The 24,423-nt window shown below is 40.2% G+C and overlaps 1 protein-coding gene across 2 annotated transcripts in view; it reads right to left on the bottom strand.

Annotated features, from left to right (window-relative positions):
* The window catches only part of TSGA10 (testis specific 10), a 41,575-nt gene that overhangs the window by 11,475 nt on the left and 5,677 nt on the right, over positions 1-24,423 (bottom strand). The window contains exons 3-16 of one of the 2 annotated variants that reach the window (XM_025207220.1): positions 23,872-24,072; positions 23,087-23,242; positions 20,764-20,937; positions 20,519-20,596; positions 18,195-18,346; positions 15,834-15,949; positions 12,409-12,563; positions 10,512-10,567; positions 10,092-10,260; positions 9,429-9,539; positions 8,269-8,454; positions 4,061-4,270; positions 2,166-2,368; positions 1,722-1,826 (exon numbers count right to left, since the gene is read on the bottom strand). In XM_025207220.1, the coding sequence (XP_025063005.1) occupies positions 1,722-1,826; positions 2,166-2,368; positions 4,061-4,270; positions 8,269-8,454; positions 9,429-9,539; positions 10,092-10,260; positions 10,512-10,567; positions 12,409-12,563; positions 15,834-15,949; positions 18,195-18,346; positions 20,519-20,596; positions 20,764-20,937; positions 23,087-23,242; positions 23,872-23,949 (1,949 nt within the window). In that variant the 5' untranslated portion in view covers positions 23,950-24,072. Of the gene's footprint in view, positions 1-1,715; positions 1,827-2,165; positions 2,369-4,060; positions 4,271-8,268; positions 8,455-9,428; positions 9,540-10,091; positions 10,261-10,511; positions 10,568-12,408; positions 12,564-15,833; positions 15,950-18,194; positions 18,347-20,518; positions 20,597-20,763; positions 20,938-23,086; positions 23,243-23,871; positions 24,073-24,423 lie in introns of both variants that reach the window. The other variant, XM_014521168.2, reaches the window with a different exon arrangement.

Raw genomic sequence — 24,423 nt, forward strand, 5'->3', positions numbered from 1 at the left:
GTCAGCCAGGGTGACCCTGGTCTGTTCAGTGACCAGGAGCATTGGCACTGGCATCAGGGTCTCTGCTGAGCTCCTAGATAGCTCTCTCCTGGACAGGCAGGCTATCAAGGAACCAGTCTTCTGCCTCCTTCCCTCTGTTTCCTTTTCAGGATGGTAGGAGAGAAGAGGACTTGAGATACCAGTGCTCTTTACTACTTGAAAGAAGTATACAACTGTTGAAGTAAATGCAGGAGAAGAGTGATATTCCTGGTCAGAAGTGCACTCATTTTCCTGTGGAAGGCCACTGAATGGCTGTACACTTTTTTTGTGCCGAGAGAAAAACATTTTCCCAGCACAAATGTAATGCCTGTCCATACAGCCTAGAAGAATACAATAGACACAGAGGTTGTTCCAACTCTTTGTCAAGGAGTGAGCAGAGGAGCTGAGCAGCGGTTAAAATTGCTCTGCCCTCTATGCTCTGCAAATTGGGAAAAAACAAGTGCATGTAGTGTGCATATGTACCACCTATCCTGCACTACTGAAGAAAACATTCTGAACTCTTCTGCAGAGAAAGCAGCATGAGTGAGATCCACATGCACAGAGGATTGAAGAGTGGAAGAGCAACAGAACTGGCAGGAGCTTTTTTCCTTTAGTAAGACACCACCAATCCACTTGGTTACAAGTGGTATCATCTTGTCTATTTTATGGAGTTGCAGAAGCTCTAGTTTTTAAATTAATATTTTTGTTACCACCCCACAATTTTGCAGGTTTGCTCTGGCTACAAAATCAGAGAAAAAAGGCCTCTGATTCAGATTCTGTAAATAATAATACACTCTTCATTTCTATTTCACTTTTCTTAAGAGGACTTCTAACACTGCACAAACACAAATAAATTAAACTTTACAAACCTTTGAGTTAAATAAAAAAAAAAAGTATCCCCATTTATTCATGAGGAAACAGATACCAGGAAGTAAGGGACTTGCTAGCATGGACTAGATTTAATAATTCACACTTCTGTAGTTGGATAAAAGAAGCATGATGATGTAATTAATTTCTTCTAAGTAATTATATGCAAAGGTGACTCCAGGGGATACATCAATACAGTCACACCTTCCTTTGGCTGTGCCATACATGTACGTCAAGCTTGCCGCATGATCAGCACAGGCTCCTGCCAGAGCTCCATCTGAGTGGTGAGCTCTAAATCACCAGGTGCTTGCTATGAGCTCTGGCCAAAGCCACTGCTTTTATACTCCTCCAGAGCCCAGGAGGTGAACACTGCTGCTGTTCACCCCCACTTCCCCTCTCCCTCTTCCCCACCCCCACAACTGCTGAATTCAGCAGCAGGGGAAAAAGAGGAAATAAGCAGTGGAGGTGCTTACAGAGAGGCTAAGCTCACATCTACATGGTAAACTTACCATGCCCAGCAGCTCAGCCCTCACCCATTCCATGCTGTTTGGCTGGGGTGCCTCTTAAACTTAAAATAAGGTAGCTGTGTCTGCATGTTGTCTCAGCCAGGTTGATTAGCATGGGATAATTGACATTGATACTAAGCAGCACTAATTAGCCAGCCTGAAGTGCCCCATGGACAAGGCTACACTCTTTTTACACACTTGCTCATGATACTTCCTTAGGTCACATGGGCAACTTTTATTTCATTCAAAGTAGTCTTACTTACTTAAGTACAATTTAGTTCATTTGAAATAATAATGAAAAGAATAAATAATATAAAAACATACACTTGCCTTTCAAAGCGCTCTGTCCCCAGCTGTCTTTTGGTGATATCTAGATCAGACTCTAACTGAGTTGTTGTATTTCTGAGCTGGGCAAAATCTCGACTTTGCATAGCACTGTAAAATACACAAAATTGTCATCTGACTGTGGTAACCATCCCAATATAACAATACATACAATTATGCAAAGTTACCAAGGACAGAAAGAGTACAGTTGATATAAACAGCATTAAAAAAGGAGTTAATAATCTGAAGGGGAAAATATTGTATGGTACAGCACAGCTGCTGAGTCATGAGCACAACTCTACATTTTGGCCTTCTTTTACTCTTAAGGTAATCCAAGAACACTGACCAGTCAAGAGGAAACTAAATAAATAACCAGTATATGTATATACATGGGAAGAAAGACAGACAAGTCACCTCTGCCTAGATAACAAAATAGTTTTATTTACTCACAGTTTATTTTCAGCTAGAGAAAGCTGCTCTGTAAGAAGCTGAATCTCAGACTCCTTTTCTTGTTTTACTATCTGTGCCTGAAATTCTTTTTCTCGATTGGATATCAGCAAAGACTCCAGGTTTTTCATAGAGATTCTTTCATTTGCCAGCTGTTTTCTAAGGAGATCTGTTTCAGAGCGAGATGATTCCCATTCATTTCGCAGCTGGGAAACAAATATTTGCATTTAATTCCATTTATGCAAGTGAGCACTCATCAATGACCTGTATCACAATGTGTCTGCTAAACTGTAAATCAGTTTCTCAAGTTTCAAGCTTTTTTACTACCTGGTGATACTTCCAGAGTCCTCAGCCCAGAAAAAGTTTCACAGTACAGTTCTGTATAAAAAAAATCTGCAACGTGCTGAAAACTGAATGTTGAAACCAGCATAGATAGCTTACCACAGATTGTTTTACATAGAGAAAACAATATAATATAAGGAACAGTGTAAGAATAATATAATTCATCATCAGATTAATTTCCAGTTTCAACATATTTCATACTGTCATAACATTTTCAGTTGGCTGTAATGGAATGCCTCAGAAACGAAAAACAAGGGTGAACTGTGGCAAGATTTGGAAAAGTCTCCTTATCCTAGTCCTTCTCCCAAGCCCTGTACTCCTTATTTGCTTCAGTCTTTACTGAAACCTTTTCCCCTCCTCACAATCCCCAAAAGGCCTCCTATTTGATGATTTAATACAGGGGCATCAAACTCATCTGGGCCGTGAGGCAAGTCTGAGGGCAGGATTAGGCCCACAGACCAGCCCTGTGTATTGGAGCCAGCATGTAGGGCTAGTCCTGTGCCCTGAACCATTTCTATGTGCTGTATGCAGTGTATGTACTGGCTCCATGCAGGGCACAAGACTGGTCTGAGATAAAGGCAGCACCATGAGCTAGATGGTTAGGCTATTCAGACTGGATCTGGCCCGTAGACTGAATGCCCCAATATAATGGGGGTGTCAGACTACAGTAGGTCTTGCAGTGGCATATTAGATATCTGACAATTTCAGCTGGATCGCTACACTATGAATCTACCAAAAAGTCTCAGAATGCTTTGCACATTCTGAAAGTATGAAAGGCCAGCAAAATATGCAAGATTTGGAACAAATAATCTATTTTCCAACAAAGAGACTGTCATATTCCACAACAGTATTATCAAAGGGAGACCATCTGTTATAAACAGAAATCAGAAGCAACATGAAGGATGAAAGGCTGCTGGAAGGCAGTGAAGCAGAAATAAAATAATTTAGCTGAGTTGGACGGAGGAGCAAAAATTAAAAGACCAATAAGTGAGGAGGCACAGAAACAGAATTATAATAAAAATATACTGGTAACCTGAATCACCACCCATAGTTTTTAGAACTTAAGCAATTTTTTAAAAAATTGTTTATTGACAAAATAAATTGCACAATACATATGACAGGCTATATTCTACAAGAGCCTACAAGTTTAGGGATCTTGGTGTCCTTCTAGAAGACTTCTCAAATAACAGCCAGCTCCTTCAAAGAAGGCTGACAAGTACATGGATTTATCCAAGGATTTATCCAAATCCAAGGCATGCCCTGTTAGAAGTTAATAATAATTTTAGGTGCCTCTATCCATCCTGAAACACCTAAAAGACATCTGCCTTTTTCAAATGTTGAAGGTCTGCCATTTTGAGGTGTGCCAGGCCTTTTAAAAACGAGTCAAGATGAACATTCAAAAAAATTGAGACACCAAAGAAAACTAGTAAATTTGGAAAATTTGAAAAAAAAAACCCTAAATAGGCTAAATCACCAAAGGAATTTTAACTTTTTCTATTAATTAAATTTTTGTTTTCAAATAGAAACTTTTTCCACAATATTATTATTTTACATACCCTTTCCACTTCCTGTGTTGCAGAGGTTAGTTGCCGATTTAATAGCTCTTTGCTAGAGTCTAATTTAATGCAAACTTCTCGGGCAGATGCAAGATCTGCAAGCACAGAAACTTTCTCCAGCTGTATATTCTGAAGTTCCTCTTCCATTTTTACAAGAGACTTGCTTAAGGTAGAAATCTGTGACTTGTAGGCTTTTTCTGTTGCTAAATGCTGCCAAAACAAATTGGTTGTCTACATTTAAGAGAAAATTAATCAAGAGTACCCAAGTCCTAAAAATTCATAATTATGGCACATGCTAGGAAGTTTTCTGTGGAAATTGAAAAATAACTCTAGTTTCTTTCGTAAAATATTAGAACCTGTAAAATAATGTAGAGTAAGTTTTAAAATCTTTTCAAGTAGTATTAAGTTTTCCCATCCCTCACACCAAATAATTTTAAAAAATCTTGTTGCTTCTGATCATAAAAGCTGTCATTCATATTTTTAAAACCTTGTCTAGGATTTTGCAGTGTTTACAATGCTGAGTCTTTAAAATCCTGCTTTCAGTCCCACATTCAATCTCTTAACAAAACCTCATATCTTAACAATAAAATAAAGTTGAATACAGTGAAAATGAACAATCAATAAACATTTAGATCCTGTAACACTTACCTTACTGTTTTCTATAAAAGGCACTGCTACAGAGGTGACAGAATCACACCAAAGAGGCATGTACAAGCAGAAAGCCATTATTCCTCTCACTACAGGCATTTGGAACTGGTATTTTATTTGAACATAGCCTACTTTTTTCTTCTGAATATGCTTCTAATGGCCCAATCACAGAAACATAAAAGTAACTGTCTTGTCAGATCCTAAAAGGGCTGGTGCCTGTGGTTTTATTTTTTGACAGGCAAAAAGATGACACAGGATAGTTCATGGGGTGGTAATAAGATAAGGTTGTTGCCACCTAAGGAAGTAACAAGATATGATGATCTCCCTGAAGTACACATTAGGATTGGGATTAACGGAAATAGTGTAAAAGCTGTGTGAAATGTTACCCTAACTCTCCTTCTTGGTTTGCCAATGTTTAGTTTTGGAAACTAAACTCTCATGTCCTGGAAGGTCACAAGGAATATAGGGCAGTATTGAGTACCTGAAAAATTAATTCCACATTAGCAAATTATTATTTTTTGTCCTGAAGTCACCAGCTGAGCTCCTATCATCATTAAATCAAAGATGTTATCCATCTGATGAAATCCCAGTAGCTCAATTTAAGTAGATTTGATGGCTTAAGTTAAATGAGTTTAGGGTTGTGACAGGATATACAAACACCACAAAGAGATTTATTGAACATTATAAACACTGTGGCTGGCACCTGTAAAAGGCATCAGGCCAGTCAAAAGACATTAAAAAGGAGAGCTCAGAGAAAGCTTGGCAGGAAATAAGAGCAGACCAGCTGCCCTCATCTAAGAGCCTGACTGCCTCTAGACCTGATATTATAGCTACGTTGCACAATGAAGTATTAAGCAGAGATATACTGGCTAGCTTTGAATGAGCCCGATTTGGTATGGGCCACCTTAATGGTACTCTTTATAGCCTTGGTCCGCAAGCTACCACAACCACACCATTTTCAATACTTGAGTTAACTTATACTGAGATCTCTGCATAGCATTTCATTGCATCACATAGACGTACTTTGAGTAGGACTTTGGTTATTTAGAACTTTTCTGGAAGGAAGAAAGGCCTTGCAGCGGACTTCAGGATGACTGTTAAGCTACACTGTAGCAAGGGGAACCTCACTTGAGGGGAAGAATTGAGACTAAGAGTTGAGTTAAGAGTTGGGGAGGTACCTATCCTCCGAGGGGCAGAGAACTAAGCCCAGCTAAGATAGAAGCATTGTGGTTTGCCAGGTGTGTCTCAATGTGAAAAGAAACATGTCCTTGCCAGTGCAAGCAAAACTGCAATTTTGTTTTTCTGGATCTCCCAAAATTTGGCCACCTGCCCTAGCAATAGTTTTTTATTTGCGCTGTACTGCCACTGCTATGCTCTGGTGTATAAAACCCTTAATTCAGGGATGGCCACACTATGGTATACGTGCCACAAGTGGCACAATCAGCATCTATATATATGGTGCATGGTAGACTGAGAAGGGGACTGGCAGCACAGCAGCAGAAAGGGCAGGAATCAAAAAGGAGAGCAGCAGATTGGGCAGGGACATAGGGCACGAAGCAAAAAGAGCATTTGATCAGGCAGGAAAAGGGGAACAGAATGGCACCTAGGGGGTGAGGGCCTAATTTGTGACACCTGCCAAAAAGTTGGCCCCCACTCCTTAACTGGACACCAGCAACAACTGAGCTTCTCTGATCTACTTCATGAAGTAGTAAGAACTGGTTTCCATGTTCTAAATGTTTTTTGGACCACTCTGCCCACTCCCCTCTGCAGTTCTTCAGAACCAGTGTTAAAAAGTGGATTTTTATACAATGTCAGGCCCCACATGGAGGACAGAAGAACTTGAAGCAAGAACTGGGAGAGGAATGGAATATGTGATAAAGAATTTACGTATAACTTGGGTATGCCGTAGGGCACTGTGTGAGGTGAAGCTTTCAGACATTTAAAGTGCGCACACAGTTAGATAAAACCTCACTGCAGCAGGGTGCTTATTGCTTCTGCTACTTTAAGGGAAGGCAAGCTGCAGGTGAAGCAGAGAGTAATCAAGAGAGCTACATGACCCAAAAGAGATTGGGCTTTCAGGATATAAGCCCAGGGCCTGAGCTGGGCAGGCAGTCTGACCTGAAAGCCATGGAGAAAAGAGCTCCTGAGCAGAAAGGCTACAGCAAGGTTCCTGACTAATATCTGAGCTGGGGTAGGCAAGACCAGGGGTTTAGGGATTGAGACTGTAGAGATGGTGGAGGTCTCAACTGGCCTGGGAGTGAGGCCAGGACCCAAGGGATAGGGGCCACAGCCAAGGAGCAGGGCCCAACTAAAGAGTGATGAGAGCAGGCAGTGCTTGTAGGACCTGTAGGACCCGCAGGACCCACAGACCAGGACGGGTGAGGACCAGAGTAAGGGACCCGTAGCCTGTGAGGGGCAAGAAGAAGGGAGGCCAGGGGGCCCATAGTTTGGGGGGGGCAGAGTCTGTTGGACGTACAGTTAGAGAGACAGAGATTGAGCTCAGGAGGGGCAGAGAATGTAGGCCTAAACCCAAGAGGGGTTGAGAGTGTGAGGCAGAGGCCCGGGCCCAGGAGGGGCTGGGACTGTCAAAAGGCACTAGGGCTGGAGGCCCCAACAGTGGTGGAGACTGTCCCAGGTTTAGAGGACTGCATTGACTGGAGTTGACACTAGGAATGAAGGCCCAGGAATGAGAAATGGACTGGACTGGACTGGACAATGGGGCTTAATGCCCAATGATGGGTAACATATGCAAGGCTTGGGTGTAACTAAAAGGAGAGATGAGAAGGCCATGTAATTACCCCTTAAGGTGATGAGCAGTGACACCTGTGTGCATAAGCATGTGATCTTGCTTGGGGCAGCCTCCCTTTTCTTAACAGCGTAATTACATCAAAGCACGGCAGGCATGTTGAAAGGGAGATTGCTCCAAAGAAGGTAAAGGTGACAAGGGCTGAGGACGATTCCATGGGCATCACGGACACCCCTGGGGTGAGGCCCTATTATTCTCACTTTAAAATATGTTAAAATCTTATTAATATTTTTGTGTGCCTATACATATGCAGCAAGGCTGCTTTGACGTGCTGTACGTACAGCATGTTGGAGCAGACTATTAATCGAGTCTGTTTAAGTGTGGTAATTACCGTGCTCCAACAGACTCTAGCATCATGTGTATCAGTGCCCCCTTGCTGAAAAATGGTGGTGGGGGCATTTTAGCTAAAGCTTATTTAATGAGCTTTAGTTAAAGTATCCCCACCACTATTTTCCACACAGGGATGCTGATACACATGACGTTCTGAGCACTTTAATTAGAGCAGTTCTCAGAGCCACTCTAATTAAAGCGCTCCCCCACTCCCCCTGCTCCTGGAGCACGTGTATAAATGCCTATGTTTGCAAATGAATATTGGTTAAAAGGAATTCCAAACAATATTGTTATGGCATACTATACAATTCACCCCTACTATAAATTCAGCAGGTTAGACCAAATTTGTTAACAGCTTCTGACTTACCAGTAACATTACCAGGCATTGTTTAGTGTAAATTATGAAGATGCTGTTCTAACTTACTTGCTCCATCTCTATATCAAGGGATTCTATTCTCTCTCTTGTCCTGTGACACTCAGACTCTGCAGTAAGGAGTGCCTGTTTAACAGAATTATAGTCTGCCTCTGCTTGGAGGAATTTAGTTTCCCAGCTTTCTGCCTGTTCACTGGCTCTGTGGTACCTCTGCAAAATTTCATGGTTTTCTCTCTCCTAAAATAAAGAATCAAGTTTTATTTTTTTTAAATGATCTTCTGTAGTAAATTAAACAAAAATATGGGAAGCATTCATGTCCACAGTGATAACAAAAGACCCGATATCTTCTCTCCATAGAAAATTTTCCCCTTCTAACTCAGACTTCAGATAAAAAGAATCAAGAGATGGTACTGGGTCCATTTAGATGGCTTAAACCCTTCACTGTATTATAATGTTAAATATTAATGTATTTTTGCAATGCAGAGATATACCTCACATTTTTAATTAAAAATTCCTGAAGAGACACATGATTTAAGTAATACCTATTTCTGTGTATAGGATTGAAAACTATTTATTACAAGTCTTAGAAATACCATTAAATCACAGATTTTAACTTTTATAGATTTATTATTTTACATGGAATAGTATGTTAAAGTTCCAGTCACTGTTAATCAGATGTAGTATTAAAATTGATCTGGAAATGAAAGGTAACCAGTTCCCTATGTCATTCAAAGCCCACTCCCTGATGACAGCAAAAAATTCAGACTATCAAAAAATGCTGGGCTGAACTGAATTATGGAAGTTTCAATTAGGAAGACAGCTTTTGAAAAAGCTACAAATGAAAATAGGGTTAAAATGATTTACCATATTTTTCATATACAACACACATCCTTTCCCAAAAAGCAGCTGCTGGAAATTGGAATGTGCATTATATGGAAGGAAATACATTAAGAGCAGTTTCTGCTGCTTACTGGACTAAAGCAAAAGTAAAGTCTGCATGCCACCCACAGGAAGCAAACAATTAGCAGGTTTTGCTCCCTAGTTGCTGCTACTCAGTTACTTCTTACTATAAAGATCTTTTTTTCTTTATTTGTCCTTTCAAAGAAACAAGATACACATCTTATTCTGGGACATGTTGTATGGAAGGATATACAGTAATTCTTGTTATAAATGTTTTTTCTAACATGTCTGAGCAACATGCATATACTTACCTTAGAATTCAGCGTGGTTTTCAGTTTGGCAATAGTTGCACTTGAATCCTGGACTTCCAACTTCATATCATCAAATTCATTCTCATACTTCACAAGTTTCTGGTGGAGTATCTGTGAAGATATTCAATCTGTAAGGCTAAATTTAATGTAGTGATTTTAAAACAATGGAATAAAACTAGCTAGCAGGTAGCTAGAAAATGCTGCTTTTTTATCTAACTTTTAAGTTTACAGGATACAAAAAAATCATATCAACTCAATCCTTTTGGCTGTACAAATACAACAGAAACTTTTTACATAATTTGTATGCTTCTAGGTAATGTTTTAGGGTATCTTTCATAAAAATAATAGACCACTTGATCTACTATAAAAAGCGTTTATGAAAGAGAACAACAATGATTGACGACAAAATCCAGCTATTAGCTGACTGGAGTGATATCTGGAATGAGATTAGAAACCATTTAGGAGATAAGAACATAAAAAACATAAATGCCATACTGGGTCAGACCAAGTCTGCCTTGCCCAATAAGTATTTTGTCTCTCCCAGAGACGGACAGTAGCAGAAATGAATCAGTATTATACATAAGGCAGGCCACAAGTGACATACAGGACTTCTGGAAATATGCAATTTTAACTTTCAGCCAAGGTTTCAGTGTTTAGGTATACCTGATTTTCTTGCTTAATATTATAAAGCTGATCCTGCAATCTGTCATTCTCTTTAGCTAAGGATTCTCTGTCTCTGTTAGTCTGAGCAAGATTATGATTGGCTCCATCTAGTTGCTGACGCAGCCTGGTGATATCTTCCTTATAGGCACAAAGACTTTCAGCAGACTGTCTATGCAGCACATAAAATTATATGTAATAAACACAAGCAATACATTTTCAAAGAATGAAGACTGAAAGTCACTAAACAAAAACACAGTTAGAAACTAGAAAGTGACATTTTGTAATGTAAAAAACCAACATGTAAAACAACGCATTTTAGAATTTAGATTCTGATCAGACAGTTCAGTATTTTCATACCATTGATATTTTTCCAATGAAAACACTGTTCCAATAATGTTGTCTTTAGAATTTGAGACTTACTTTGATGAATGCTCCACCTCAGAAATGATATCCTTCAAACTTAAAATGGTCTTTTCCTTGAAAGTAAATTAAAAAAAATAAAACTAGTTTCTTTTCAATAAATAAATGAAAATGGTTGCAGAAGATCAAAACATAGCTTTTTCATTGTTTGTTTTAACTGTCTATTATAACACTTCAAGCTCATTCTGGTTTGGCAGAACCTCACCATTCATTTTATAGAGAATCTTATATTAATCCCACATTAGAAAGGGTTTTCAACTTACAGTGAGCAAATTGTGATGGGCCTTTAAAGTCTAGCCATTTATCTGCCACCAGCAAATGAAGAAACTAACATTATAAACTTCTGCAGTTTAAGTTTTCCTTTAAAATATTATGCATCTGTCTATTGGAAAAATAATTTATTGAATGTGAACCAAATGCTAAGAGATGCAGAACTATCTTCCAAAATCTCCTGGCAGTTTGCTCCAGTCTTTCTTAATTTTTACAGTACAGCGGAATGAGCTAACCACAGCCTGGCAACTTTCACTGCTGGTTGTTAGAATCTGGTTGGCAGCATGGACAACAAGGATATGCACAAAAATTCCCTGAACTTCACAATGCTGCCTTTTGGGAAAATGATTAAAAGCAGCAGGGACAGGATGAGGATAAGACCCAGAAATGGATGAAGAAATAAGATAGTACAGCTAGCTACCTCAATTACATTAGCTTCATTCTCATGTCAAAAATGAAGGAGACCATTTTATAATTTTCTATATTAGAATAAAAGCATGATGATCTTGCATACTGATACACTAGCATTAGGCCATTTAGCAGTGGCTTGTTTAGTTTAAATCAGTCCACAGTCAACTTAAGGTACAGTTACAAATACTTCTAAACTGAAATAAGAGTGTCCACACAAAGTTTATAGCATGTTGACATCACTTGCACCAATTTAATTACATTGATTTTACATCTTAGGGCCTGGGGACTTGAAAAAGTTACTGCAATGTCAATAAGAGAGGGGATTTAAAGCACAAGAGTCATTCAAAAGTAATTGCCTGTATGCAAATTCTTGCTGTGAGACAAACGAAAGCTAAATTGCAGCCACCAAGCCCTCAGTGAAAGAGGGTAAGCTATTGGGGGTTAGATTTCATTTACCATGTGGCAAGACCATGCACACAGGCAGTTACGAGAGAATGGCTAATCTGCTATAAATCCTTGTTCTTCAATACTTTGTGGGAAGTTGTTTATGGGTAAAGTAGATGCTGCATTTGAGGTGCTTCTGATTGATGAGTGAAAACCTGGAAGTCATAGCAGACTGAGGGTAAAAACAAACATCAGGTTTATCCCAGGTCTGATTGTCCTGGACATTAACTTGCATCAAAGCAAGTGTAAGGGAATCATTTACACATACATTTTGACTGGCAATTAAGTCAAATTAATTGCTATTGTCCCAAGAAAAAGTGTTAATCTTGGATTAGAAATGGATGTTGCCAACCGAAACAGATCCGCTGTCCCAGGATGTGTCCCAGCACAGCGGATCTGTTTCAGTGACTGAAATGCACATTGCCTATTGTCCCACCTATTGATGCTGCTAAACCATGAATAGTTTAGCCTGTCAGCTTATTCCTCCTCACTCCAAGGACACTGTGAAAGGCCTGTCTCTTCGGCATATTTCCAATTAAACTATAGAAAACACTGAAAATTATACTTCTATTGAAGCTAATGACAGTTTTTACTGCTGACTTCAGTGGCAGCTGAGTTAGGCCAAGGCCATTTATATGACGTTCTCAACCCAATCATGCAAGAAAAAATATATAACCTTAACAGGTTCATTCTAAATTTAAGTTTTATGAAAATGTTCTAATATCAAAGAATCAGTAATACATTAGAGAGGTACTGACATAATAGAACATACTTTAATTGCTAAGGTCTTTTCAAAGGCAGCAATTTTCTCTGATTTTTCCTCTATAAAGTCTTGCAAGGAGTCCTTTTCTCTATCCAACTGTGCAATAGTTTCTTTGAGAATGTAGATTTCATCTTGTTTAGCGACATTTTGTTTGGAATAGTTATCTGGACACAACCAAAAAGATCTCATTATTATTAACTCTGTTCTGGCTGATAAACTTCTAAAGATAATTCTGTGTTAAATTATGTAAGAAGCAGAGCCAATGGGGAAAATGAAGGAAATGCTTACCTTGTGATATCTTTAACTGAACCAACTACATGTTTGGGACAGACTTTTTCAGGTGTCCTGAGAATAAAAATTAACCTCATTCAAAAGGTATCCCAACCATACAGCTGGTCCAATGAAAGATACCGCCAACAGAAATCCTTGTCTTTCACATATGTGTATACAGACATTACACGCAACCAAAATATATTAGAAAGAAAATTGTTAAAGGTGTAAAGCTGAGAATTAAAAAAATTAGGAAATGTCAAAATGACAGTTATCTGTGCAATCTTAATTTGGCACCCTTGTTAACATGCATTTTGAAAGTCTTTATTTCCACGAATACTACAAATCACAATCTTATTCTGTGCAGAAAACAGACTGCATTCACCTAATGAGCAGCTGTTTTGTATTCTCCAGGTAGTGGCCTGAACCTCATTTGCTGCACATTATTCAAGTCTTGCTTGAAAGACAAAAGTGTTAAGTTCCTCACAGCCTTGTCTATGGTGTTCATCATCACAATATCCAAGTGCTTCACAAATGTTAATGAACTTTAGTTTTGCAACAGTGCTATCATTGTTGCTATTTTGCAGAAGGAGAAAAATTAAGATATACCTAGGATGCCCCTAATTTTTAGGGTGTATCATATATCATTTCATATGTTCAAAACAAAGCACAGCTCTTATTGATTTCATTTGCAGGCAAAGTACTGGCTGCCTGCAGAAGTAAAAAAACCCCCCATAAATGGCTCTTTACTTTAAACCTGGCACACTCCTGTGCAAGCCCAGCACACGGCCAGAAGAGGCAGCATGTAAGCTGGACCTGGCTTGCCTGACATCTGTATAGATCAGGCACTTTAGCGGGGCTTTTTGAGTGCTTTTATCTAATAACTGATCGAGTCAGCTTTAACTGAAAGTGTCAAAAAGCCCCACTGAAGCGTCTGTTCTATACAGACACTGAGGAGCCAGCTCAAAATAACATGCTGCTTTTTCTGGTAAAGAGTGCTTTGTTTTGTTTTTTAATGTCTGCAAGGAAGTGTGCTCAACACTTCTGCTAGTAAGACCCTAACATTTCATATCAGGCACCCAGAAAATTAAGAAAAGATGTTTAGTGATCACATGAGAAGTTTGGTTGAAGTGACTTGTCTCGATTCATAGAAGAACTTTGTATCTTACAGCTGGGGTGAAGCTAGAATCCAGTTCCCCAGAGAAGCATTCATCTGCTTTAACCACAAACATCCCTTCTCCTGCAGTTCCCTGCCCCATTAACTGTACATCTTTCAACTTCTGCAACAAACGAGGCTGAGGTACTAGAATAGTGGTCTCCAACCTTTTTAAGTAGGAGATCACTTTTTTAATTAAAAAGCAACCAAAGATCTACCATGTGCCCCACGCCCTCCCCACAGGTCAGTTTGTGGGGAGTGAAAGGTGGGGGGGCAGATCTAGGCAAAGTGAGAAAAGATTATTGGGGGGTGCACCCCCACCACAGCAGGTAAGTCTGTGAAGGAAGAGGCAGGGGGAGGGGATAAGGGCTGTGGTGGGGGACAGGGAAGATCGAGGCCCCGGCCATTAGGGAAGGAGCAGGGCACAGGCAGGAACAGGGGCTGCAGTGAGTGGGGCCCTTGCTGGGCCGGATGGTGGGAAAAAAGGAGGCCCAGGGGCCACATGCTCCCCAGGCCTCTGCTTGTCCCCCACTTTCCCCAGTCCCTGCTCCTACCTCCCTCCCTCACCGCTGAGGCCTCGATCTGCCCACTCCCCTGGCAGTGAGAGAGGGAGCAGGGCTGGAACAGGAACAGGCCTGCACAGGCAGGGCACAGGGCACATGCAGCCTGGGAGGGCATGGGGGGCATGGGTCCCCACATCTGTACGCCGCCCAGGCTGGCTGTCACTGTAGGCTGGGGCTACGGCAGCAGTGGGTTCTTCGGGGGGGGGGACCTTAGCTGTGCTGCAAGCCTGGGCCTCTTTGTGCCGCAAGGCCCAGCTGCACTGAGCGCCGGACAAAAGACACCACTACCAAGCACCGCTGCTGTCCCACTGCTGCTTTATTGCTCTGAGCTGCCAGTCCCTAGCTGGGGGCAGTTTGTGTCAGCTGTGCGGCGCCGGGGACGGAGGCAGGACTGGACCAGGACAGCTGCCCGGGAGTAGCAGGTTGGGCCCTGCGGCAGCAGCACTGGAAGGGCAGGTTGGGTGGGCTATGGTGAATTTTTGGGTGCCTGCAGCACCCCCCATAGCCCCATTCCCAAGGCCGCTCCACGCCCCAAACCCCACTGCAGTTAGCCCAGGAGCAGCTCAATGCCACGTGTCTCCCGCCGCTGGGTTGAGCCTCGTCCCCTGCCCGCTGCAGTGGGGCTCTGGGCAAGAAGTCCAGCACGCAGAGGCAGCTGCCTCACCCCGTGCACAGATCAGGGGTGGGGGAGCGTGCTCCTGGTGGCCTCTGCCAAAGTGTGTGCAGCAGCAGGAGCCCCCCTGCACACCTGAACGAGCTGCCCAGACTCCGACCCTCCTGCAGCCCAGCTAGAGCCCCACTCACCCAGTAGCAGGGGGCGCAGAGAGGAATCATCCCACCCACCTGGCCAGGCTTGGCAGCAGGGGGCAGCTCAGCGCAGCTATGTGGGTCCTGCCAGTCCTACCTCCCAGACTGAGTCCTGGCTGCTCCCAATCGTGGAGCCTCTAACAGTCAATCTCAGTCTGGAGGAGTTAGTCCCCTCAGATTGAGATAAACTGTCAGGGGCTCCCCAACTGACCAGTTGGTGACCACTGTACTAGAGACACAACCTTCTTCTCTATACAAAACTGGTACCTCCCCTAACAGAGTCAACCCCGTATAAAGAATGAGGCAGAGATCCTGCAATAAAAATAGCATGTGATCTTGTGGCCATGTCATAATGCATAAACACAGAGGGACCAAATTAAGGTACCATGATTATTCTTAGTTCTGGCATTTCCTAACTTTTAAATTGTCACCTTTGCAAGCTTAATAATATTCTTTTTATGTAGCACATGGGGAAAAAACAAACAGAAGTTCCACCCAACACCAGAGGGGCACAGGAAACCTAGCCAGTTTCACAGGATTCATTCTACAAGAAGTGAGGAAAAGAAAACAGTAACTCTTTTATACATCCACTATTTTTAATGAAAGATCTTATTTAAAAAATTGTGCATGTCACTTACCATTTTTTTCCTCCAAACGCATAATTTTTTCCTGAGTAAGCTGTAATTCATATTTTTTCTTAGCAAGGTGTTGCTGAGTCTCTGAAAGGCTTTGTTCTGTCTTTTCATTCAATAAGCTGAAGAAGCAGTAAGGGTAAGAACTTAAACAAACATTCATATATGACTTTTCTCTAACTTTGAAATGTCACTAGAAATGCAAAAGATAAGTAAATCAATATTCCCCTAGATACTGTAAATTATTTTGGGTATTTCACCAAAATATATTTTAATCTTTAGATACTAAAGCCTGTTATTCCTATAAGAATCACGTAAAAATAAATGGGTTTGAACAGGATGAATAGCTTAAAGGATTAGTAGAAAATTAAAATGTTTTTAGCAACTCCAGGTTCTGCTCCGTGGATATCTAAGACTGAAATGGTCAAGCTGCTGAAAATGAGTGAGGTGAAATGCTAGACCTATATAATAAGTCATACCTGTGTATACTTTTCTAGTAACTAGAAAAAAATATTGATACTTAACAGGACATAAAACAAGAATAACTTTATCTTAAGTGTTGCAATTAATTTTAATGTACACAGATTGTTGATGGTGCTAATGAAGCTGAGAGTCTATTATTAAGAAGCAGTAATTTAGAATAGGATTTATCAAATACTTCCATATAGACCACTTAAGAAAGATAGTACTAGACATGTCTATACATGCATTAACACACTTTAGCTAACGCACATTAAATCTAGTACCTCCATTGTAAGGTACTAGGAAACTGTGCATTGGTCTATCTTAATGCACATTAACTAAAGAGAACAGTTTTTTAGCAACTAAAATAGGCTATGTGCATTAAAGCACACATGTAGATGGGCCCAGTATTTTAACTAGCCTCTCTACCCCATGTTTTACAATTGTGTAATTAGCTCCCTTGTCATTCACAGCCCTAATTGTAATAGCGTAATACTCCTGTAACAACTATAGTGATCACTTGTCAGAAAAAGTAGTACGAGGAAGATACTTCATTTTGAACTATGTTTAAGGACAAGGTAGTAAGTTTTTTGTTTTTTTCGGGAACCCCGCCCCCCCAAATCTTCATTTCCTATTTTCTCTCTCTCCTGAATATGTTTCTGTCTCATGGTCCTTTTCCTCTCCAGTCCTACAGAGTTGAATCCTCTGTATATGTTTCTCTGTTGTTTGAACTGCAACAGATTCTCCTCTAGGCTCTTCCTCCCTGCATATGCTACTGCCTAGAACTAACTTACTGCCTTCTACCTAAAGTCTTCCCTTAGGTCTTGTAGTGGTTCCTGGTAGTGGATAAGAGCTTTAGTCCCGCTGCTGGCTCTAGTTCCTGGCTGTTGACAGACATTCATTTAAAGCCACAATGGGATCTGAACCCAAAAATTGCACTTCTGATGCACAATCTTGAGATCACAATTCTGCCCTGCCTATACTTGTCAGTGTAGTAGAAGCTTGGTACCATAATCCCAGGCTCCCCCTCCATCAGCAAGTTAGAAGCTGGATGCCCAAAATTAGCTGATTGTGGGCTTGCTCTAAAGCTCCAGGGCTCAAACCAGCTTCTGAGTGATCCCTAGAGCCAGCTAATGATCAGCTTATCGATAGATTGATAGATCAGGACTGCACTGGGGTTCTAACTGGCCCTAGCGTGGTACTCAAAGCCAGCTGACAACTGGCTCAAAGATCACACGGGGACTCAAACTGGCTCTGGTGTGTTCCTGGGACTGTCAGCTGATTGTTGGCCAGTAGAGACTGCACTGGGGCTAGTTGGAGACCAGAGTACGGTCCTAATCCTACCACATGTTCAATTTCAAGTGTGATGGAAGCCAACAACAACAATATTACAAACCATTTGGCTGGTTTCCCTTTTTGTGGCACCATTAAATTGCTTGAATGTGTGACCAGGTTAGTATTTAAGACACAGTTAACAGGCTAATCACATCTTAAGGGTAGAATCTTAAAGTGTAAAATGTGTTTCAATTTATAATGACAAAAAGGACATATCTAAAGGAAGTTAAAAGCTAAAATAAAAGAGAAATAAAAGAAAATAATAAATTGCCACAACAACTTTCAACTTAAACTCCTGCCTATGGCCCAACCCCCCACCTAAACTCAATATCAAGTTTCACTTTTTCCAAGACCTAGAGAAAACAGACAGGCTTTTAAAACAAAGTAAATAATGGGATAGGGTGGAAAAGGAGAGTAAACCTCAATAGTGAGGGCCTCTTACAAGAACATTCTCTCACTAGCTCCCCCTTCCTTTGACTTAATAGAATAGTTATGAAAATATATTTATAATAAATAGTGGATACACTTATTTTTAATTGCATTCATTTTAATTAATATATATTTTTCTACCTGAGTGAAGCACATTCTGCTTTTTGTCTACTGAGCTCACTTTCTGCATCCAGTGCCCTTCTTGTCAATATTTTCATCTCCATTTCTACAGAATCTATGGTATCTTTCATCAGTGCCATCTTGGACGTGTGTTCCAAACGTTCGCTGTCAAGCTATATAAGTAAAATGGCCAGGCATTAAGGATTGTAAAAAGCTGTCTTGTATGAAATGGAGGTTTTTATTTGTTTAAATTCTACTCTTGAATTTTACCATAAGTTTTTCACTGCATGGCAGAGTTTCATAGTAACATCTGTAAAGACTTTGAATAAGTAAAGCCTTGTTTTCAGCTGACTTTAGTGAGCTTTGAACAACTGAACTGTGGGTCTCATTCCTGAGGTAGATATACATATATGACATAATAAAGCATTCAAAAAATCCATCCAATTTATCTGAGACCATAGAAGGACCATGCACATTACTGAGTCACATCTTTCATGTAGTAGGGTATTGTGTTAGAGGAAGTCTTGGTTTGGCTTGACCCATCCATAGAAGCAACTTGATGCTTTAACACAAATAAAAATCACATTGTGGTAGGATATAACACAAGGTCCTATCTCATAATGGTGATAAGGAGGGAGAATCACAGCATAAATGCTAGCTTTCTCCTTAGCCACACAAAAACATATGCAAACTATTCAAAGAGCTTGCTGTGAAACAACCCCTTATGCTACACTTGGGCACCTGTACACTTGCAGCAAGGTTGCTCCAACTTTGTCAAAGCAAACCCGATTAATCGAGTCTGATGGATAGTGGTAATAATTACTGCACTCCAGCAGACTCCAGCATCATGTGTATCAGCATCTCTGTGCTGAAAAATGAAAGTGGGGGTGCTTTAACTAAAGTTCGTTCAACAAGCTTTAGTTAAAGTGCCCCTGTCATCATTTTTTAGCATGGTGATGCTGATACACATGCTGCTTCATGCTTCAGGTGCTTTAATTAGAGGGGAAGCCCTGTTACCTGAATCTAGCTGAGGGGGTGGGGGCAGAGAATCAAGTGAGTTTGAAACCTCTGCTCTATAAAAAGCATCTCTTTAAGAGATTCTTCATCTCATTCTTTCTCCATCTCATTCACTATTGCTCTAATATTGAACTCTAAAGTACAAATTCTCACAAATTCTCCATCTCATTCTTTCTCCTAATTTACTACTGCTCTAATATTGAATTCTAAAGCACTCTGGTAAATGGTCAGACTACTGGAGAGCAAATCGATAGGCCTTTTTACAGTCAGCAACTCTCTCAACATTTAAATGTAAATAAGTGAATACTGAAATACCATTGTTTATGAAGCAAACTCAAGAAAGCAAACTGTGTTTCTGAAACAAGTGGATTCCCCCAAAATACTACGAAATACAAGTTTGAATGCATCATGCAAGTAATGCTTATTTATTGGCATATTAAGATCTCAACACTTTGAGAGTAATTCACACCTCTGTTGTTTTTCTTAACATAGATACACCCTAGTTTTTATTCCAAATACTATAATACCCAAAATGAAATATTTAAGATTTCTATTTCCTTTATTAGTATTTTTCTATTAAAGTTTCAATTCTGCAAGCATATACACTAGTCGAGGAGTTGCTAACCTACAGCATGGGTGCCACAAGTGGCATGGGCAGCCTGTGTGTGTGGAATATGATAGACTGGGGAGAGGTCAGGCAGCACAGGGACAGCTAGGGCAGGAAGCAGAGCAGCAGATCAGGCAGGGAGTCAGCATTCCCTCTGAGCTGTGTGGTGTGCGCAGCCGCACAGGCGCACTGCAGGGAGCACAAGGAAAGAAGCAAAAGGCAAACCAGCAGCTTAGTCAGGGAGCACAAGGCAGGGAGAAGAAACCTGAGCAGCAGATCAGGTAAGGGAAAGGGTGGCACTCGGGGAGGGTACACAGCTACTTTGTGGCAAAAAGGCTAGCCTCCGCATCTCATGTATCAGTGTCCCTGAACTTCAAAATGGCAGTAGGGGTGCTTTAACTAAAGCTCATTTGATGAGCTTTAGTTAAAGTAGACCTGCTGCAATTTTGAAGCACAGAGATGCTGATGCATGAGATACTGCTCTCGGAACCACTTTAAATAAAGTGCCCCCCCAACACACGTAAAAACACCCATTAGTTACATAGAGTTAAGTGCGACTATTCAGGAGTTAAGTGTGACTACTCAAGAAAACACAGTTACTCAAAAATACCTTTGGAAGATCAGACCCTAAAAATATACCTTAAAACCTTTCATCACAAATGTCTTATCTTTATTATATTATTAATAATTTTATATGTAAACAAGTAATATTTTTCCTTACCTTTTGAACTGTTGTTTCTAGCTCCTCAATTCTCTGCTCCAGGTGAGCCTTCTCATTAAAAGCAGTCTCCTGGGCAATCTGTTCCAGGCAACAACAAATACATACAAAAATGTTAAAACTAATTGAGTTTCAATGATTCAACCACAAATTTATAAGACAGAAACCACACAACAAGCTAAGTTAAATTATTGGGTAACATAACTGGGTAACATAAATTCTATAACAAAGTTGGATAAAAAACAAACCTTTATCCTCTCCCTGAGACTATCACGTTCTGTGGTCATCCTTCGGAAGTCAGAAAGAGCTGTATCCCTTTCTGTCTCCAGACGTCTTAAGATAGCTTGAGCTGTCATGGTAATTTTACAAGTCTTGGGGGATTTCATGACTTCTCGCCGAAGTCTAGATATTTCTTCTTGTGCCTGTTTTTAAAAAATGTATTGGAAATGTGCAAAAGGTAATGTAAAAACCTATTATCTGCATGTGTTACAAGTAGGGTTAGTGGAAAAATTTCCATTAGAAAAATGGAAAAATGACTTCATAGATTTCATAGATTTTTTTAATAGATTTTTAGGGTCGGGAAGGACCTCAGTAGATCACTGAGTCTGGCCCCCAGCCCTGGGCAGGAAACAGTGCTAGGGTCAGATGACCTCAGCCAGGTGTTTGTCGAGTCTCCTCTTAAAGACCCCCAAGGTAGGGGAGAGCACCACCTCCCTTGGAAGCCCATTCCAGACTCTGGTAACCTTTACTGTAAATAAGTCCTTCCTAATGTCTACTCTAAATCTGCCCTCTGTCAGTTTGCGGCTGTTGTTTCTAGTTACTCCAAGGGGTGCCTTGGTAAACAGAGTATCTCCTATACCTTGCTGACCCCCATGATGAATTTGTAGATGGCCACCAGATCCCCTCTCAGCCTTCTCTTATGGAGGCTGAAGAGATCCAGGTCCCTCTCTCTCCTCGTAGGACCTTTCCTGCTGGCCCCTGACCATACAAGTGGCCCTCCTCTAGACGCTCTCAAGATTATCTACATCCCTCCTGAAGTGCAGTGCCCAAAACTGGACGCAATACTCCAACTGCAGCCTTACCAATGCCGCATAGGGGGGAAGTATCACCTCTTTAGACCTGTTTGTGATGCACCTGTTAATGCATGATAGAGTGCAGTTAGCTCTACTGATCACTTCGTCACATTGTCGACTCATGTTTATCTTTGAGTCAACTATGACTCCGAGATCCCTTTCTGCTGCTGTGCTGCGCAGAAAGTCATTTCACAATCTGTATGTGGGTTGGTGACTCCTTCTCCCCAGGTGCAGTACTCTGCACTTATCTTTGTTAAACTGCATCCTATTTTGTTCTGCCCGCTTTTCCAGCCTGTTCAAATCTGCCTGAATCTGTTCCCTGCCCTCCAGCGTGTCTATTTTCCCCATAATTTGGTGTCACCTGTGAATTTGGACAGTGTGCTCACCACCCCCTTTTCACTAAGCGATTATTTTTGTAAAAATCTCTGCTTTCTAAGGAAAAAAATTTTTTTTTTAGAAAAAAAGCCCTTGAAAGTTTCATGATGTACATTCTCCCCTCATCAAGAGGAGAAACTATAGTGAAAACAGGAGATGTAATAAGGGAGAAATTAACCATGAGAAACTCAAATTACAACTTAGATGAGGTATTACAGTAGCATTTATTCCAAACCAAACTATCTTAATTTCTGGCTGAAAAATTTTATTTTTCTATTTTTCACCAAAAATTCAATTTTTTCTTCACACCTAATGGCCAGAACAAGACACACAGTTAGTCAGATAAATGCACCTCAAAAATCTTGTGGGTGATGAGGTCATTTTTTCTATGGATATTTCCCATACTTCTGGGCTTTGCTGGTTGCCCCCACCCCTTTCTGTTACACGCATCAAGGTGTTTTTAAACCTCCTGCAGCCAACTGGGTTATGTCAATGCTCCTGCTGGGACCAAACCCAGAGGTTCAGAGGGTCTTGGTCTGACCCTGAGCAGAGGGACAAACAATTGCCATATTTAGGTCAAGAAGGAATTTTACCGTGTGGTCAGACTGGCATGAACCGTGAGGGTTTTTGCCTTCTCCTGTAGTGTGGGGCATGACCCTCTACCTAAAATCTCTCGAGCATACATTAACAGCCTTTTCTAGAAATAGGACATTGGTGCCATGGTTCCTCTGCTTTACCTGCCACAGATTAAGGTGTTATGTCTTGTGTTGTGTCAGGGTTGATGATAGTTTTAAGAAGAATTTAGATTATGGATTGTATAGGATGTTTTGGATAGGGATGATCCTGCCTCAGGCAGGGGGTTGGACCAGATGAACTCTGGAGGTCCCTTACAGCCCTACTTCTCTATGTTTTCGCTAATAATCTCAAAGCATGGGTATATGCATTCAGAAACGCAACCCTATTAAGGACAGCAGTTAATGGAAAACAACTGCTTCAATACTATCCTGAAAAGCAAGGGCTTAAATCACAGTCTTCCTAAAGCATGGGGGAAATACAATTTTTATTTCTTTTTCACAAAAGATATTCAGGCTTTCTTTGCACACAAGTAAATAAATAAGATTACCTGATCATAAAGATTGACAAATTTATCTCTCTCAGCTGTCAAAACCTTGAGGTTACCCTGAATTTCTGACAAGTGGCGCTCATATTTTTCAAGCATTGTCTTAAGTTCTTCACGTTCTCGCAAGAGTTTCAGGACTTCTGGATCTGAATTTATGCCCTTAAAAATAACATAATAAATTATTTCTTTAAAATTAAAGAAAAAAGGATACATTTCTCAATATTTTTGGTCTTGAAATGTATACACATCTAACATAAAAAATGCAGGAAGCCTAGAATTGAACATCTCCAACAGTCAAGATTATATGTATACATTTTAATCAATATTATTTACTAGATACGAACATTAAATGGAGATTGGAAGTCTTTATAAAACGTGTCTCCTATCAATTAGTCACCTATCAATCTGTCTCACTGTTTTCTAGTTATTTTACATAACAGACAAAGGAGTTTATTCAATTTATTTTTAATGGTAATTGCCTCGTTATCACAAAACTATTTACTTAAGCACCTCAGGAAGTATTCATATTTAATCATACACAACCTTAAAAGGCATTTAAGGAGACGTATATCCAGAACCACAGTGTGCTTAGCTACATGGGAACTGGCTCTTCCCTATCTACAGTACTCAGGCTGTCATTATATTAAAAAAAAATAAAAAAAATTTAAAAAAAAAATCAGTAAGATTTCTGTTATCACTGACTGTAGATGTAGAACCAGGTTTTGTTTTAGGAAAATCAGTATAGAATAAATGCTTTGATTCTGTGCTCCAGTAAACCCCAAGCTTACCTGGATGGGTGAAGTACGTTTTGATGTGCTACCACAAGTAGGTTTGTGCTTAGGACTTGATGATCTATTTCGGAACATCTTCTTCAGATTCTCAGCTTCACTTTTATAATAATCTTTGCCCTCCTCTAATGTCTTGATAAAGGTATGAAGTCTTGAAGGAGACTCCCCTTGTTTTTTACCAGACTCAGTTTCTAAAATAATCTTTTACATTGCCAAATGGAAAAGGTGTTAACTGAAATATATCATTTAAAAATACTGAATTTTATGAGACAAATGGATAAACTTATTCTTCAAGATTAAAGTGATATAGCTATTTCTTTTAAGATCTATTCACATTTATTATTCTGAGGTAATTGCTAGATATCTGTATTTTCACATTTTTTCATTATTTTCCAAATATGATTATAATCTTCTAAGGTTGGTCCAATATGATGTTCAGTTACTCAACTTTTCCTATGAACCGCTTTTTCTTTTTAAAAACAATAGGGTATATTTAGAGAATAACTTAAGAGTACTTCCATCTTAAAATGACTGCTTAAATGTCCTGCTTCC

Source organism: Alligator sinensis, unplaced genomic scaffold, assembly GCF_000455745.1.
Source record: "Alligator sinensis unplaced genomic scaffold, ASM45574v1 scaffold144_4, whole genome shotgun sequence".
Classification (NCBI taxonomy): Eukaryota; Metazoa; Chordata; order Crocodylia; family Alligatoridae; genus Alligator; species Alligator sinensis.